The 19,330-nt window shown below is 38.1% G+C and overlaps 1 protein-coding gene across 1 annotated transcript; it reads right to left on the bottom strand.

The window, feature by feature from the left end:
• Nucleotides 1–15,252: 15,252 nt before the first annotated feature.
• On the bottom strand, nucleotides 15,253–19,086 carry LOC111888697 (actin-related protein 8). The gene is made up of 12 exons (XM_023884823.3): nucleotides 18,540–19,086; nucleotides 18,230–18,309; nucleotides 18,030–18,100; nucleotides 17,851–17,918; nucleotides 17,703–17,764; nucleotides 17,511–17,608; nucleotides 17,330–17,411; nucleotides 17,092–17,234; nucleotides 16,695–16,843; nucleotides 15,845–15,978; nucleotides 15,620–15,738; nucleotides 15,253–15,523 (listed from the first exon to the last, which is right to left on the bottom strand). The coding sequence occupies exons 1-12, from the start codon at nucleotides 18,902–18,904 to the stop codon at nucleotides 15,446–15,448; spliced, it is 1,449 nt and encodes a 482-aa protein (XP_023740591.1). The 5' UTR covers nucleotides 18,905–19,086; the 3' UTR covers nucleotides 15,253–15,445.
• Nucleotides 19,087–19,330: the final 244 nt, after the last annotated feature.

Raw genomic sequence — 19,330 nt, 5'->3', positions numbered from 1 at the left:
CCGGGTAGCACCCGAGTCAAACAATACCAGAACCGGGATGTCGTTCGCATGGAACGATCCTAAACAGAGCACATATCAATAACACAATCACCACAAAAAGAAGATCAGAGGGAAAGAATCATACCCGTCACCACATCAGGTGTAGCGCGTGCCTCCTCGGCTGTCAGCTGAAATGCTCGACTCCACACCACTGGAACCTCCCGGCCATCTGTAACCCGCGTTGTCGCTGAGACCGGCGCTGCTGTCAATCTCGGGCAATTGGCCCTTTTGTGGCCCCTCTGATTGCAATGGAAACAAATCAGGTCTGTCATTTGTACCGCAGGGGCGGGAGCAGTACAATCCCTGCCAAAATGCCCCACCTTGCCACACTTATAGGAGCCCGAACCCGGCCGAGTGCGACAAGCTCCCTCGTGTGACCGACCGCATTTCCAATAGTGGTCCCGTCCTGCCTAGCCTTTCGACCTACCATCAGATCCCTTGGGCTTCTTTCCCAAAGCCCCAATCGTCAGCCCCTCCACTGCCTTCCTCTTCTGGATGTTCTCCAGATCAATCTCCCTCTCCCTAGCCCTGGAAATCATGGAATCCAAGGTAGGGCAAGCCGAAAAACTAACATGCTCCCGAATGTCGGCTTGTAGCTTGTCATGGTAGCGGGTCCTCCTTATATCCTCATCACCCGCATACTGGGGCACCAGCAATGCCCTCTCTCGGAACTTGGCGATGATCTCCGCCACAGTCTCCGTAGTCTGCCTCATATCCAAAAACTTCGTGGCCAGCCGCTGAAGCTCCACAGCTAGCGTAAACTCCACCCTGAATTTGGTCACAAAATCCGACCAAGTCATAGCCTCAACAGCCGAGGCTCCCAATGAGTCGCCAACGGACTCCCACCAATCCCTAGCCCTGTCTCGCAAGCATCCTGCTGCATATCTCACCTTTGACCCTTCAGGGCAGAAGCTCGTCAGCTGCGCAGACTCAATGTCTGCGATCCATCTCCTAGCAACAATGGGGTCTTTCACCCCATGGAAATTCGGCGCACCACTCCCACGAAAGTCCTTAAAGGACAGTGTGCGCGTACCCATCTGGCTAGACGCCAAATCACTCATGAATGATCGGAGACGATCCTCCATCAGTTCAACAATCCCCTCCTTGATCGACCCGAAAATGATAGGGGTCGACTCAAGGATGCCCCTCATGATCTCAGACGCGATGAACTCGCGTAGCCCGTCATCAACCTGCTCGGATCCCGAACCCGAGCCCGATCCTGATCCTGATCTGGAACCTCCTGCTTCAAGTCCTGTGGTCACCATACTGAAAATACACGCATAAACCTCAGGATTATACATATACTCGGGAGTTCTAACATGCTCCCCAAGGTTTTCAATTTCATCTAGGCCCTCTTTGATTCGAGTACGGGTCCTCTGCTTTCAGTAGTACGGGCCCATACTACCTTCCACATCTACCCGTGCTTTCCTCAAGGATTGCTTCGATTTCACCAGACCTCCTTTACCGATACCCCTTCCCACTATCCTCATCCTAGGCTTCCCTAGGGCACTCTCCGACCTACTCTCCGCCATCAGCTGCACAGGAGCCCCTACCATCTCCCCCTAACTAACTTGCAGGTACTGTTACATATCCGCTCCTTAGTTAGTTGGAAATAGCCAGAACCCCTATAGCACAAAGCAAGCAGCATTTGTGCATTGAGTAACCAAATCAGGCATAACCTATACAGGCCATCCTACTGCTGACTAAACAGCCCTAGCATACAGCTCATACAATAGGCATATAAGGCATCCTCCTAGATCCTCAGCCCTAACTAGCATGCGATTATCAGAATCATATATCAGGCACACAAGGCATCTTCCTAGATGCTTAGTCCTATTCTAGCATGCAATTCTGAATCAAGCCATATAGCATGACATAACATGTATAGGTATCTTGGGGAAAACTTACTTGAGCCCGGCCGGTCGCACGCATCACACACCTTGTCTTTTGTAAAATCCTTTCGCTTAGATTTTTAGAAAACTATTTTATTGTAAAAATATTTTAGCCCCTTAGTTTAAGTCCAGACACCCCCGAGGGCGCGTCCGAATCCCTCAAACCAGGGCTCTGATACCAACTTGTAACATCCCAAAATTTAAGCCCAAAAATTTCATTTTTGATTAATTAATTCATAAAACATTCATTAGAAAATATTGTATAAACACGTCATCTCAAAATCAAGTATCATGTCTGAAACCCACAACCATGAATAAATGACATATCAGAGTACAATCCTAGAAAACATTGTGCGGAAACTATATGTGAGTGTGTGTGATGCCATGCTACGTCACCGGCTCCTTCCCCTTGGATGAAGAGGTACCTGAAACCAAAACTAAAACCGTAAGCACAAAGCTTAGTGAGTTCCCCCATCATACCACATACCATATAGTACCATCGGTATCTTTCAACCGGTAATCCTCATCGGTATCTTTCAACCGATAACCCTCATCAGTATCTTTCAACCGGTAATCATCATTGGTATCTTTCAGCCGGTAATCATCATCGGTATCTTTCTACCGGTAACTGGGGACTATTCCACCCCCTACCACTAGCATACAATAGCAAGATATAAGCACGCATTCATACATATCCGGGTACTAACCTACCCCTTGGTCCTACGGGCCACTATCAGGAAATCTATCCCTATAATGCAACATATCATACAAATATAGCACATAACCACACACATGCCAAACCAAGATAAATTATCACAAAGACAATTATCTTCTAAATACTCCTCAATGGTGGGCCGACATTGTGGCCTTAGACCCACCCCTACAGGAAGGTACCTCACCTCGTATCTGCTGAACTGTGCGGGAATCCTCTGACTGTTGCCGCGGCTGCTCCTGAAGTCCTCAGGCTAAAATTCCCACAAAACACATAGTCAGAAACTGACATCTACCCTTAGGGTAAAATGACCATTTTACCCCTTGACCAAGTCAAAGTCAAAGTCAACTTCCAGTTGACCTGACTCGCCGAGTTGACTCGTCAACTCGCCGAGTCCCTATCCTTTCATCAGACCTCATATCCGTCTCTACTCATCGAGTTAGGCGAAGACTCAACGAGTTTTCCTTCTAAATGAACACCAACTGAATCCACAACCGACTCGCCGAGTTGTATGAACAACTCGTCGAGTTCATCATCGACTGATACTCATGTCCTGACTTGACTCGCCGAGTTGTCTGAAAAACTCGTCGAGTTACTCTTCATCCTATGAACACGTTCTTTCCTCGACTCGCCGAGTTGATGAACAACTCGCCGAGTCCCATGAAGATTGCCTTGGACTCGCCGAGTCCATTCATGCACTCGCCGAGTACCATGAATTCCCATAATACTTTGCTTAGTCCAGAACGTTGGGTCACTCCCCGGGACTCCCTAAAACCCTTCCACACTCAACTGGTCCTTACGACCCTCACTGATATGGGACCAAAACCCTTGGACTCGCCGAGTCTAACACATTCCTTGCTAAGAACTTCGATTTCAGATGTACAACACTTAACCAAATGATAGATCTAGGCCCCAAAACTCGATCTAGCACGTAAAGCTACAAACTTTACGTGCATGAATGGGACATTAGAGCTTAAAAGGCTCTAGAATGGTTCTTTTGTTTCATGGGGCCTTCCTTTGTGCAAAAAGTAACCTAGATCTGACTTGTGGCTCATAAAAATGACATACTACAGAACCCCAAACCCCCAACCATGTTTGCAAACATGGTTGGCCACCAAAATGGATCATAAAAGCCCTAAATCACCCCAAAGAGGGATCTAACAAAAGAATGAGCAAGGTTCAGACTTTATACCTTCCAAAGACTGCAAATGTTGAACCAAACTCGAATCCTTCAGTCCCCTCTTGATCCTTCTATGCTCTTCCTTCTTCCTTGAGACCAAAACTCACAAGAATCACTCAAAAAGCCTTAAATCTTCATAAAAACGGCTAGGGTTTGCTATGAGGAGTGTTTGGGAGCATAAAGGGAAAATGAGGAATGCATAAGGTCGTTTAAATAGGGTGCAAACCCATGGATTAGGGTTTTTGTCCAAACAGCGGCTACTCGCCGATTCCGGGACTCGACTCGCCGAGTCCGCCACTTAAATCCCGCGCCTCATCCCGCTTCTACTCGGTGAGTCAGTCCTTCGACTCGCCGAGTCCAAGGCCAAAAATGCAAAAATAAGGAAGATTTAATAACAGAACACATACCAAGAACCATGTGCTATAGAATGATCCTAAAACAAAACATATAGCATAATAAATCAATATCACAAGTGACATATATAAAAATTAGAGAGAATAAACCATACCCGTTACCACATCGGGTGCGGCGCGTGCCTCCTCGGCTGTCAACTGGAAAACTCAGCTCCTCACCACTGGAGCCTCTGACTTGACCTTACGGCCATCCGTAACCCATGTAGTCGCTAGAGTTGGCGCCACCACTAACTTTGCTGCTAATGCTGTCAAGCTGGGGCAGTTGGCCTTTTTATGGCCCCTCTGATTGCAATGGAAGCAAATCAGGTCTAACATCTGAATAGTGGGGGCAGGAGCACATTACTTGTAGAAACAGTTAAAGGAAAACAACATTGATATCATTTCAACATAAAGAAACAAATCAGAAGTCTCAAAACCATATGATCAAATAGTATAATATCAGAGTACAATCCTAAGTTTCTCAAATGCGGAATATCATGTGTGAATGTGTGATGCACTACTACCCCGCCGGCTCCTTCCCCTTAGATGAAGAGGTACCTGAAACCAAAACTAAAAACCGTAAGCATAAAGCTTAGTGAGTTCCCCCATTATACACATACCAAATAATGCATAATCTTTGGTATCTTTCAACCGGTAACTGTCAAGCATAGTCAGGAGTTGGGCTCCTCCTCGGTATCTTTCTACCGGTAATCGGGAACTAACCTCCCCTTCAATATCTTTCAACTGGTAACTAGGAGATACCCTCCCTTTCGGTATCTTTCAACTGGTAATCGGGAACTATTTCACCCCTTACTACTGCTAACACATACCAAGCACAGTAAACATATCAAGCACAATAATCATATCAGGCACAGTAATCATATCTCATATCAACACTAGATAATTATCACAAAGATAATCATCTATCCAACACTCTTACTCATGGGCCGACATTGTGGCTGTAGACCCACTCCTACTAGGAGACAACTCACCTCAAAGTTGTGTAGTGTCTGCACTACCCTCGGTGTGAAAATCGACTATCCCCGACTCCTCAATTCCTACACAACAACTTTTCTAAGTTATCAACTCATACTCATAACCCTTACAAGAGTTACTCAAATCCAAGTCAAAGTCAAAGTCAAATCCTTGGTCAAAGCCAACTTTTGGTCAAAGTCAACATCTGGTTGACTCGACTCGCCGAATTAGCGCGCCAACTCGTCGAGTCCCCATATCCACAAAATGCCATAATCCCGTCCCTACTTGTCGATTCTAGCAAGAGCTCGACGAGTTCGCCTTCAACAACACATCAGACTATCTTTAACTAACTCGCCGAGTTCGTCCTTGAACTCGCTGAGTTCATCTTCATCCATAAGAAGGTGTTCAATCTATGACTCGTCGAGTTCTCTTTGAACTCGCCGAGCCCGTCTTCATGTGGCTGGGACATTGCCTTGAACTCGTCGAGTCTGTTTATCCACTCGCTGAGTCCTATGATTTCCAGGTCCCTAGTGAACCTAAACAACTGGGGAACCTTCGATCTCAACGTCTGGTCTATAAACAGAAAGGTTTTGATGGAAAATACACCCGACTCGTCGAGTCCCAAGAATGACTCGTCAAGTCCATCTTTTTCCAAAACTATACAATCGATTATAATGGGTCTTAATGCATCAAAACCATAGATTTGACTTCCTAGGGTCCATCTTATACATAAAGCTACAAACTTGATGTACATGTATGGGGCCTTTGGCTCAAAAAGCCATAAAAGGAGGTCTACAAGATGCATGGGGTGTTTATAGCAACAAAGTTGGCACATTTATGCCATAAAGACCCCCAATAGCCCCAGATTCTAAGTGCAACTTTAAGCACACCCACAAAATCCGATTTTTGGTTCTCTATAATCATAAAAAGGGTAGAAATAGCCCCAAATCAAAATCTAAGAGATATATGGTCAAGGTTCTAGATTTTTACCTTGAATGAGCTGAGAATGAAGTAAAACTTCTGGATCTCCTTACTTCTACTTGAACTTCCAAGCTTCCTTCTTCTTCTCCAACTTTAAAAACATACAAAATGCACCAAAAACGCTTAAGAGCACTCAATAAGGGTTTAGGGTTTCAATCTAAGGTTTCTATGAGTTGGGAGGGTGATGGAGGCTGGTTTGGGACGATATAAAGTTTTTAAATAGGGTGCAAACCCTAAACGTTAGGGTTTTGTCCAGACAGCTTCTACTCGTCGAGTCGGTCTCCCAACTCGTCGAGTAGATCACTTAAACCCCCGATCAAAAGTCGAGTCTACTCGACGAGTTGGGCCTCCAACTCGCCGAGTCCTAGAGTAAATTACAACAATACTTGAATTTAAATATGTACCAGGAACCGGGTGTTACATGTAGGGTGAATTATATGTTATATTCGTGCTATAAATGTCAGCCATAAGTCGAGTACTTGGTGATAGTCAGATATGTTGACTATGATACTTTGAGTAGTAAAATTTAAAAGGTGTAATTTTATGCTGTAAATTAAAAAAGAAGTCAAGTACTACATAAAGAATAATTTATGGTGTTGTATAATGAGTATGAGCATCAAATAATGAGTGGTGTTTGATAGTATATGTTGTGGTGTTGAGCCTTATAATGACAACATTGGAACTAACAACCAACGAGTGTGAGGATGTGGGTGGTTAAGTAGATTCAATGATTTGGGATACAATATAAGTTGTATTAATTATTGTATTTTAAGATTAATTGTTGGATTAATGTCTAAGTCCATAACTATTTTGGTATGTGCTTGACCCGATGGTGCATGGTCCTTTTGGGTTGCCTTTACCAAAGCAACTTGATAGGATGAATTATGGAGAGAAATGATTAAATATGATTTATTAATATATTATGAGAATAATATATTAAAGGAGAAATCATATTGTTTAATTAATATTAGTCAATAATTAATTGGTAATTAGTTTTGTGACTAAAAGAGATTAATTAAACTTAAGGGACTGGAATTGTAATTATAAGATAATTGCAATTTGGGCCATGGATTGTCTTGAATCAAGGGGTGGACGAATTCTAATGGGAAACCCATAAGGAAATCGTCCAAGGGCTTGATTAAATGAGTCCATGGGTTGCTTAGAGCTTAAGCAACCAAATTAGGGTTTCCTTGTTAGATAACCCTAATAGCCTCACTATATATAGAACCCTTAAGGCTCAAAAACGTGGCTAAGCTTCTTTCTAGGGTTTCACACAAGTTTTGGTAGCCTCTAACCTCTCTCGTCTTCATCCTCTTGCTTATGGTGTTTGTGAACCATTAGACTATTAGAAGAGTGACACTTGTGACTCTAAGCCTTCCAAAGTCAATTCAAGGAGGAATTGGGATTGTTATTGCTACATAACAATCAAGGTAATATCATAAACCTAATTATATGTTAATATCGATTTCCATATGCTAGAATTAGGCTTTATAGTCTTGGATTCATTGCATGTACAATAGAGAAACCTAGATCCAAGCATTAGGGTTTGTATGAGCACATAAGATGTCTTATGACCAAAACCCATCAGTGGTATCAGAGACTGGCTTGGTTTCAATTGTATTGATGTATTGTATAACTGGAAAATTCGTTTTTTAGGTTTCTGGAGGCTGGACTCGCCGAGTCCATGCTGACTCGACGAGTCCAGGCTTGACTCGATGAGTCAACTCGTCAGATGGGGCTATCTTCGGGATTTCTTGCTGTTTTTGCTTATGGATAGTTACCTTATCACATTAGATCAATATTAATCCGATTTTATGATATATTTGACTATATTCTTGATCTAATTGAAGATATTTATCAATTAATAAAATAATTGTTTCCTTATGTGATAATTGATTAATTATTTTGATTAAATTGGTAAATTGCTTTGCAAGAAATCAATTAATAAATCAAATATGGATAATTATGTGATTAAATGTTAATTAAAATTATTTGTTATTTGATCCTTGTTGTTATGAAAAGTTTCATATTTTGCCCTTTAGGTTTTATAGTTTAAATTTGAACCCAAACGTTTTGTTGTTTTGAAATTTAAATAGTTAAAACCCTATTGTTTTGAAAAGGTTTCAAAACTTGCCCTCAAGTTTTGGAATTTAAATTTTGAATTAATAGTTTAATTTTGATGTATATTTAAATTCTAAACCCCAATGTGTTGAAATGTTTCAAAACTTGCCCTCAAGTTTTGGAATTTAAAAGTTGATTAAAAGTTTAATTAGGAATGTTAAATTCTAAAACTCTAGTATAGTTTTGAAAAAGTTCAAATCTCACCCTTATGGTTTTATTAATTAATTAAGGTGTATAATTAAAAGAGGCTTAATAAATCCATAAAGTTTTGGTTTACAATTTAATTGAATTAAAGGTATAATTGTTAAATTTGACCACCTAATATTTTAAAACTATAAAATACACCCTATACTATATATAACATTAAAAGTCTAACATTATATATATGTATGAGTAAAAGGCAGTCTTACCGTTAGTAGGCCTCATTCACGAAGCTGGTCTATAAGGGGTGTTTAAGGAAATTGCCTATAAAATGGCGATTGAATGAGTATCCACTCTTACCCACCGTACTCTTGACTAGTGGAGGGTCGTTAGCCGAACGGGTAGGATAGGACGAAACCTTTCATTATAAGTATAATGAAGTATAAAAGTAACTAAATGTTTTCATAAAATTCCCAATCTTAGTTACTTAGGCAAAAGTGAATTGATGCAATTCCATGAAATTACACTTTGTACCCTTGCGAAGACGTTAGTGGAGCGTGTGTGGTTTACCGGCACACTAAATGGTTCTAAGCAAAGGTAGCAAAGGGTGACTCAATGTTTGTCATAGTTCGGTGGAGCGTGTGTGGTTTACCGGCACATCGAATAGGTGATTGTAACATGTGAGGGCACCATGTAAGTTTGCATGGTTATTCACACCCGTTTTGTGATCCTCGGCATCCCAGTCACAAACAAGAGGGGCATATCGAGATTTAAACATGCCATTGAAAGTACAATGAATCTCAAAGGATCTAGGAGTTTTCATAGATTTAAAACTTAAAATTCTTTTTCGTTTTTCATGGTGGAAATTAGTGAATCGTCATTCACTTACCGTCAAATGTTCTGCAATTTGGGTTACGGCATCCCTCTCCCGAGTTGTAGAATATTGTGTTGGGTCCTAGCCTTAATCAAGTTCACCATAAGAGTAAGTTCACCATAAGAGTAACAAAAATATTCGTCATGATTTAATAAAGGTTTAGTAAATATGATTATACTTACAAGATTAAGTATAATTCTAAATTGATTAAAGGGTTTAGATCAACAGCAGAACGAATAAGAAGAATCAGGTAGGCAGAAAGATAAAAGTTTCTCCATTCTAAGAAGAAGGGAGAGTACCTTTTATGCTTTATGATAGGTCTTAATAATTAAGAACCATATCTCAATTGATCCTCTAAATGAGTCTTAGTACAATTGTATGTTTAAGAAGAGGAATCAAGGATTGGAGAAATGGTTAAATCAAGAAGTCAATCATACTTCGTTCCAAAACAAGTCTTAGAGTTAAGATTGTGACATTGAGTGGAAAAGTATAAAGAAGGTTTATAACATTCATCAAATGTGGAAAGTTGTGATGTCTTGGATAAGAAAAAGACCAACTAGGACCAATTTATGAAGTGTTTGATAAAAACTACACTAACTCTTGAATATTTGTTTGCCAAGAAATGTTTTGACAAGAGAATCTTATATGTCAAGGAGTCAGTGGGAGTCTTAATGGTCTTGAAAGGTTTCAAGAACAAATCAAATAAACCTTACCGATCATCACTAGCACACGAGTTGAGGTTTACAACCTATCATACATTGATAGGAAAAGGTGAGCTGCTTAACTACTTGGAAGACATGGTGGGCAGCTGTGCTACCATAAGGCAAGAAATCAAGATTAAGAAATTTCGATCCATATGAGTTTGAATTTGTCGTAAACTTTGGTTTGGAAAAATTCACATGGATAGGAACAAATACACCGTTAAATCTAAGTGTCATAAGATTTCCTCCTTCATGAAAATGATTGTGAGGAAATGCTTTCACTAAGAAAAGATTTTAGGAAGATAGTGATTGTAAAATTGCATTCTCGAATTCGATTATGGTTACGGTATCCCTTTCCATAATTTGAATTGTGAGGTTTGGCAATTGTTTACACACACATATGAACTATCTAAGGCAAAGGTGTATAAGTTCAAGAAGCCTTGATAAAAGATTATCAAAGCACTAAGTATTAGAAACATGAACTTAAGAAATTCAATAAGCATTGTTTTTCTTAAAGTTAAGCTATTTCTAAAGACATGTCGAAGCTAGTGGGAGCATAAGTGTTATGTTTTATAATAATCATCATGATAGTGGGAGCATAAAAGTTATGATTGTATGATTATTAAGGCACATATTGCAAGTTGGCAATATTAATTATAGAAAACAAGAGTCATACTTTGCAAAGTTGTAAGAGTTGAAAGGTTGTTTTGCTATAATTAAGGGAGAGAATATTATGCTTCATTTCAAATCTAAAGGCTTAGGTTGTGGAATGTTAATAGATTTAGTCAAAGGTATATAGTGTGTTCTTAAAATTTCGATTATGATTACGACATTCCTCTTCACAATTCGAATTTTGAGAACATAGCAAATAAAACATTATGCGTCGTGTCCCATATGCTTCGGGTATAGGATCGATTGCAAATGCTTTAATGTTTGACCATTCTAAAATTTTCCAAATGTCTAGCGCATTTAGAGGGAAAAAGGACTAGAATCGGTTTTGACTAAAAATAGTTAAACAACTATCAAAGGACAATCCAAAGTTCAACGACGATTGGTCGCTTGTGAGTAGTTGGAAGTATAGTATTGGAAAATATGGAAATGTTTCCGTATTGGATGGACCATATCGACATTATTATGAATAGACAAGATTCTATTAAGAATAAGTTGTCATATGGAAAATATGGAAACCTGTCCACATTGGGAATTGAATATTGAAAATCTATGTCTAGATTAGAAACTTCTATGCAAAAGGATGTTCAAAGGAATGTACTTTGAGTGAGAGACATCACGTCTATGGAATTGTCTTGTAACAATCTCCGATAGAGGACTTTGTAATATCATTGGCAATAGTCTTTGTGACTTTGGTGCAGTGACATTACGAAAGGATCGTTGCATAAAATGTTAGAATCTAGCATATTCTATAAGTAGAAAGAATTTGATATTCTTTCACTTATGAAAAGGATTTGGAGTTGTGAAATGAGAATGATTGGAAATGTATTCAATGTGATCTATTTCACAAAGTAAGAACCATGGGTAAACATTGTGTGCATGCTAGGAGCATGGGACAAGTATTGTAATTCAAGTAAGAAGTTGATTACCCGAAACGACAAATAATGAGTAATCGATATGGTGATAAATAAAAGGAGTTTTATTTATACTCAAAGGTTTGAGGCCATATGGGACTAGTATTATTCTTGTGTTTCACATTTGCATGTTTTGACTTCCAGAATAATTGAATTTATTAAGAATAATCGAATTATTCGAACGGGCCACAGTCGTTCATATGTTGGAAGTAGATATGAATGAAGACTGTCATGAATTGGTGTGTGGATTGTCTAAAGAGCATTAGACATAAGCAAATGTTTGCTTCAACGTTCATGAGTGCTTATGAATGTGATTTGAGCATTGGATTAAACCCACGCTCACTTGGATCACTCCATGGATTGTATCACGAGTGATTGGTGAGACAATAACATCTTATATTCTTGAAACCGAGATGTGTGAGTTGTATCTTGCAAATTGGTTGCACATTGATAATATGTAAACGCACTAGTAACTTGGTGTTATAAAACATATTGTTGTGTGTGATTCGGTGTGTGAGTGCAAGCAAGCATTGTATCAAAGTTTATCCGTTCCTTTTATTCAAAGTAGGATAAAAGCGATATATTTGGGTCCCTCGATGATTTAGTGATGACAAACGTAAATGCTCGGCCGGGCTAGGGCTAATTTGATTTGTTCAATTAGTCAGTCGTCATAAATCGGGAATCGAGATATAGTACAAAGAGAATGATTTGAAATCATATCTCATATGATATCTAGAATGGAGGAATATATGATCCCTTATCTAAGGACACGCGTATCTGATAGGATCAGAGTTGACAACGGCTTTGGAAAGCTACGATTGCAGATCAGGATCTGAAGTCATACGCATAATAGTTATTAGACTTATCCAAGTGGGAGACTATTGGATTAGTGTCTAAGTCCATAACTATTTTGGCATGTGCTTGACCCGATGGTGCATGGTCCTTTTGGGTTGCCTTCACCAAAACAACTTGATAGGATGAATTACAGAGAGAAAGGATTAAATATGATTTATTAATATATTATGAGAATAATATATTAAAGGAGAAATCATATTGTTTAATTAATATTAGTCAATAATTAATTGGTAATTAGTTTTGTGACTAAAAGAGATTAATTAAACTTAAGGGACTGGAATTGTAATTATAAGATAATTGCAATTTGGGCCATGGATTGTCTTGAATCAAGGGGTGGACGAATTCTAATGGGAAACCCATAAGGAAATCGTCCAAGGGCTTGATTAAATGAGTCCATGGGTTGCTTAGGGCTTAAGCAACCAAATTAGGGTTTCCTTGTTAGATAACCCTAATAGCCTCACTATATATAGAACCCTTAAGGCTCAAAAACGTGGCTAAGCTTCTTGCTAGGGTTTCACACGAGTTTTGGCAGCCTCTAACCTCTCTCGTCTTCATCCTCTTGCTTATGGTGTTTGTGAACCATTAGACTATTAGAGGAGTGACACTTGTGACTCTAAGCCTTCCAAAGTCAATTCAAGGAGGAATTGGGATTGTTATTGCTACATAACAATCAAGGTAATATCATAAACCTAATTATATGTTAATATCAATTTCCATATGCTAGAATTAGGGTTTATAGTCTTGGATTCATTGCATGTACAATAGAGAAACCTAGATCCAAGCATTAGGGTTTGTATGAGCACATATGATGTCTTATGACCAAAACCCATCATTAATTGGTGTCATTTTTGAAGTGATGGAATAAAGGTAGCTAAAAGCTAACTAAGAATAGAAGAAATACTATTAGGTTTGAATAAGTTGAGAACTATGCTTGATGGTAAATTGCAGTAGGCAAAATACTACTAATTGAAGAGATTAATCAAGAGTTGTGGTTGATAGTAGGTGAAAAACTATCGATGAGGTTCAATGGAGACTAAAACGTATAGTGATATATCCCATAAATGGTATTAATATTTGATATTCTTCTTTCAGTCTGAGTGATTGTGTTAGCAATCAATATGCTCTTTAATGCAAAAAGGTCTTGAATGACCAAATATTTGGTGTGGATAAATATGTTCAAAGTGTCTACGTAAATTACTCGCATTGAGAGTAATAAGGCGATGGTAATAATTATCAAATGGACATAAAATGATAGATAAATGGTGTATGTAGTGATGCATACTATGTAAATAGAAAGAACGATGCACTTGCAGACGTATGATAATAGGAGAACTCTAGTCTTGACACAATGGAAAGTAATAGTAAGTGGAACATTATTAGCTTATGATTGTTGAATGCTTTAACCAATAGTGGTCGGTGATAGGTGAAATGTCACTAGTAGAAATACTATTATTTTGGAGCCATGACTTATAGTAGGTGAAATACTATTGGTTGAGAACTAAATGCCGAGTATGAGTTTCATGGTGATTTCATATCGCTATTATATAGTATAACAGTTAAGTTTATAAGTTGTATACGTTGTGTGATTTAAGGTGTTTATATTTGAGTTAGAATCTTGGTTAAAGTGTGTGGTGTCAATCACAATGTTAAGAGTTTAAGTGGAAAAAGTATTATCCACTTTGACTGCTATAGAGTGTGTAGTTATAGATTGAAAATTTAGGATAGAACTTAAGTCAGAATATCTCGCTAAGGTGATTTCGAGGATGGAATGTCTTTAAGGAATGGCGAATTTGTAATACATGTTTTTCATAGCATGTATTATTTTGAGGGGTGCAACTTGTTTATAAAATAGATAAGAGGGATAAATCATGAGTCTTGCTTGAGTGTGTATATTAAAGGTGTATTGTGTATAATTGTGAAGTAGGACATGATGCATTTATAAGTAGGTTACCATATCGGGTAATGGTCATGAACATTGATGTCGTTGTTTGTTCCTGCATGACCAAAGAATGCATTTCATATCCAAATATCGTATGATATAAGTGCTTCTAGAATTATTGTTGGTTATTTATGATCACCCCACATGTATCGGTTGCGCCATGTATTAGGACACACTGCCACATCCAATATATACAATCAATTCTATCTAGCATTTTATGGAAACCATGCTTGCTTTCATATGATGTATACAATTTGTGTACATCATTAATGATAGGTTTACGCTAATATCGTTCGCCTTAAATCAAAACCACAGTTTTAGCAAACTTGTAATCAATATCATTTGTGGCCCACTCAGACATCCTTAAATATGATATTGTAAAAGATGAGAAAACAAATATTAAAGCTGTGAGAATTTGCATTGTGGTGAAAAAATAAAAAAGAAAATGTTAATGATATTTATAGGGTTTGAGGAAAAAAACAAAAAATACAAAACAAAAAGTTACCATACAGCTACTTCCCACTCGGTTAGCTCAACTCCTACGAAAACCATCACCGCACCTATTGAACTCGACGGTGTGGTGTTAGCGCAAGAGTGCAAAGCCTGATAGCATGAAGTGCACCATACCCTTGGGTCTCATAAGTAATAATTCAATATTGACTTTAAATTCTACCTAAACATCCACCTAAAATAATGATAATAATTTTGTTTTATTCCGTAACCATGACTAATAACTGTATGGAGAAAATGAACGCTCTAATGGTTCGGTTAACCAAACCAAAAAGAAGTCAAAAATATCGATTAACCTAAAAATAAATCAATACAATCTATCAGTTTTTCGGCTTTGGATATTTTGAACATCCGTAGTGGTGGTTTTTCTCCGATTTTGGAGTATATTATTGTGTTTTTATTTTGAGTACTATCATTTTGAGAGCATTTTTCCAACAAGAAGAAAAAGAAAAGTAGCTAGATTTTACATTCATATTACTACAATTTGCTTCTGGCTTTATATATACTATTTATATTGTGATAAAAACAAACATTCGATCATCAATCAACTTCACCATACAATGTTTCTTCTTGCCTTGGACCGAAACTCCTTTTTGGTGATGCACCACGAGTTCGGAAAAGTGCTCAGCTGCACCCACCAACACAAAAAAAGTTTTATGTTATTTTTCACGTATTTCCATGACTCCCTGGGACAGACATGAATTAATATATTTTAACAACTCACGTTGCTAAGAAGCTTTGCCCCATACCATGCAGAATTTGCACCATAAGGGGGTGGAATAACTCTTATTCCATCAGCTATGGATGGGGCAAGAAGATGGTGCAGTTCCTTCTTTAATCTTTCTGCAGGATGTGGGATATAATCAATATATACATAATTTCTAGAAGGTAACTTTTCAGGTTACAATTTACATATAATTAAATCAAATAATAATAATAATAATAATACCTGGTAGTCCCGGTAAGCATGCACTTCCTCCAGCCAGGACAATGGTCTTGAACCAGCTTTCATCAGCACTCAACTCAGCAGCATGACAATGTTCAACACAAAGTGCCACTGCTTGATGCAATCCCATTGCACGCCTGGATTCAATGAATACCATCACAATCACAATATATAAGAGCATCCATCTCCAATGCTTTGCTAGCTTATTGAATAACCTTTTCAATACCTTTTTACCTTTTAATCATCTTATGGGATTTTGTCTATTCTCGTCCCTAAATTTAATCACATTACATTTTATACCCTAGTTATATTTAGATATTAAATCTCTATTTTTAATTTTTATATTAGTTAATCTATTTAATTAAATATACAAAATAAAAACAAATGTATTTATAAATAGTTGTGTATGTTTGTAGCATTAGGTGTCTATAGAAGGATACATTATGTGTCCAATGGGAAAGAAAAAAACGACCACCCCAAAATATGAACCAAACACTCTTACAAATTTAATTAACAAAAATAACTCTCTTTGTATGTCTCAAAGAGGATCAAAGATATAAGTATTTTGACAAACGAACAACTTGAATATCATCATATGTTGTGTGATGAGCTAAAAACGAAATATGCACTATAGGTTTAGACTTTTTTTTTCAAATATCCATATTGAAATTTAAGATAGATAAAGATTAATTAGTTTATTTAAAAAAAAAAAATACATTTTGAAAATGTGAACCACCGGAGAAGGTTTATGCTAAATAAAAAGTTAGGGGAAAAGTGATGCGACAAAAGTAATAAATCCTTGAGAGGTCATGCACTAAGAAAAAAAAAAACAATTGAGTGATGAGAGACATACATTCCTGCGATACGTGGTTGGAAGAGAATTTCTCCGGTTTGAAAGCGCTCCTGTTTTAGAGTAAACCAACCTGCAGCCGCAACTTCATATGATGCTTCTGCATCCTTGCACAATTCCGCTTCATAGTCAACAGCTACATAACACAGGTTCTGCATCCCAAATCAACCGCTTGACTTTTAGAATATGTAATAAATTTTTTCCTAAACCTACACCTATCAGTCAACTCCTTATCAGGTTGTATAATTGGACACTCTTGCCAAGTGAAGACTTTCATTTATTTCGAGTGATTATGTCATCATCCACATATCTAAATTAAACATAAATCCCGATATATGATAAGACTTTTTTGTTTATTTAAACAATATATTTGGTACTTCAAATGGAATTTTGTAATTACCTCTTTCAGTGAGCGCACAGTGTATAGCGAATCAAACTGTAAGTTTCTTTGCATCATTTGCTCCCTAAGGAATCCCGTAAGTTTCAAAGCTCCAACTCCCACAGATTCCACTCCCACTTTGCGCATTATCTTACCATGTAAAACTAGACATGCAAATAATGTTTATTTTATTTTTTAATTTATATCACAAACTCACATCAAACTTAAACCATATATATGCAGATGAAAAATGGCATACTTGGAACAACCGATGTTTGATGAAAACCTATATTCACAACGATTCCTGAACTTCTTTTTGCTGCGAACAAAGCTAAAGTTGCCTGAAATTAACATAATACAATTACAACATCAGGGGAATAGCACTCCTTCTGTTTCCTTGCTTAATCGCAGTTTTGGTTTTGGAATCAAAGAATTAAAACCTGGCTGACTGCACAAACAGCCGGAACATTCATGCCAAATAATGCAGAGTATATGGCTTCTTTAAGTTGTCGTCTGGCAGCTTTAGCAGCTTCAGTATCTAGTCAGACAAAGTCAGTCTTTTTTTTTATTAGATACCAAGTTTCATGTTTTTCTTCTTGATCTACTACATGTACCAATTGTTAGAAGCATACCATCGTATTGGGTGATTGGAATTGAGACAACAATCGGCTGTGTGGATGATTTCACCTGCATCCTGTGTGTCATTTAAATCTAAAACTTTTAGATATTGCATGTTGAGATGTGTAGGCTGTAGCAAATTAATTAAGGTAACCTCAACACCTGCTATAGATTGTCGCAAAAAAATGACGAAGCCTTGAGTACATCGGAGACTCGATATTACCAAATTCCTACATGCAAAGCCATAAATATCATATACTAATAAAGTTAGTTTATTGTATAAAGCATATGAATTCTAGTCATTGATTAATAGTAGTAAATCCAAACACATACTTACTTACCAAGAATGTTGCCGACCTCCCAGATGGAGAATCAAATTTGCTCCAACCAAATTTGCAGTAGCCAGAACCACCTTTGGCAAGAAAAGAAGGTGTTTATTAATTACAAGGCAGGCAACAGAATCAACTTACATAGTCATCAAACATTATCCGACATCCGATCATCTTCTACATTTATATATTATATTGAAACAGATACACACCATCAATGATTACAGCTCCAGGGGATAGTGCTCGTTGACCATAGATCTTCATAAATGATTGCATCTCAAAAGGATATGTTCTACAATCACAAAACAAACAAGATTGTCGACAACAATAACTAACTAAGTGATGGTACCCATAAATACAAATCATGCCAAACCAATCAACATATATTCCTTTCAAATTTCATATTAATTATTTTCAATGATGCTTCAAAAAATGAAATTTTACAGAAAGAAATAGTTGAGAAGATATATTAAGTTTGATTGATTCATTGATGCAAACTAAAAGGGTAAATAAGAATCATACTGAAGAGGATAACCCGATCGCAAGCTAATTTCTGAAAAGAAAATAGAGTCCCAAGGAACATGCTGGTTCTGGAGGTAGGACACCCATAACCTGTTATCAGATACGATTAATTTCCATGATTTGCAAACTGCCGTGAGCATAGCGACCTCCTTCGGCGCAAGCAACTTCAAGATTTGCATAAATATATCCATAGGAATCCTATCAAATTCCCCGGTCGACGACCAATAATTCATCTGATCATTCTGATCGGAGGATAGACACACATGAGATGGACCTGCGTAGTTCCAGTTTGCATTACTTCTACTCGAATTCGAATTCGAACGAGTTGAAACCGATTCCCACACTTTCTTTAACAAATTCGACATCGTTCTTGAGATTTTTAGTTTCGAGTAAGTGATACAGTGATGTGGGTGCCGGAGAAGGAGCTGAGGTGGGCGGAAGACGTCCGCTTGATTCTTGATGTGGGTCCACTGTCAGTCGGACGCCGACGGTATCGGAATTTGGTATTGCTTCTTCTGGGTTGTCTAACAGCCTCTAATCTCTATTTGGTATTTGAACCAACACATAAATTTCCCTTTTAGCCCTTTTGCGAGGATGAGCATAGGTGGGTACCCGCCTTATTTGGTGAGAACTGGAACCGGAACCGGAACCGGCGGTTTCTAGAAAGTTAGAACCGGAACCGGAACCGTTCTAGGCAGTTCTTAAATGTTTGGAACCAGCCTCGGAACCGGCGGTTCCGGTTCCGGAAGCGGGTAATCCGGTCGCATTAATTTTGTTAACTTTTTTCGACA

This window comes from Lactuca sativa, chromosome 5 (assembly GCF_002870075.4).
Source record: "Lactuca sativa cultivar Salinas chromosome 5, Lsat_Salinas_v11, whole genome shotgun sequence".
Taxonomy (NCBI): Eukaryota; Viridiplantae; Streptophyta; class Magnoliopsida; order Asterales; family Asteraceae; genus Lactuca; species Lactuca sativa.
Note: the sequence above shows the minus strand (reverse complement) of the source record. Positions and strands in the feature narration are given on the sequence as shown.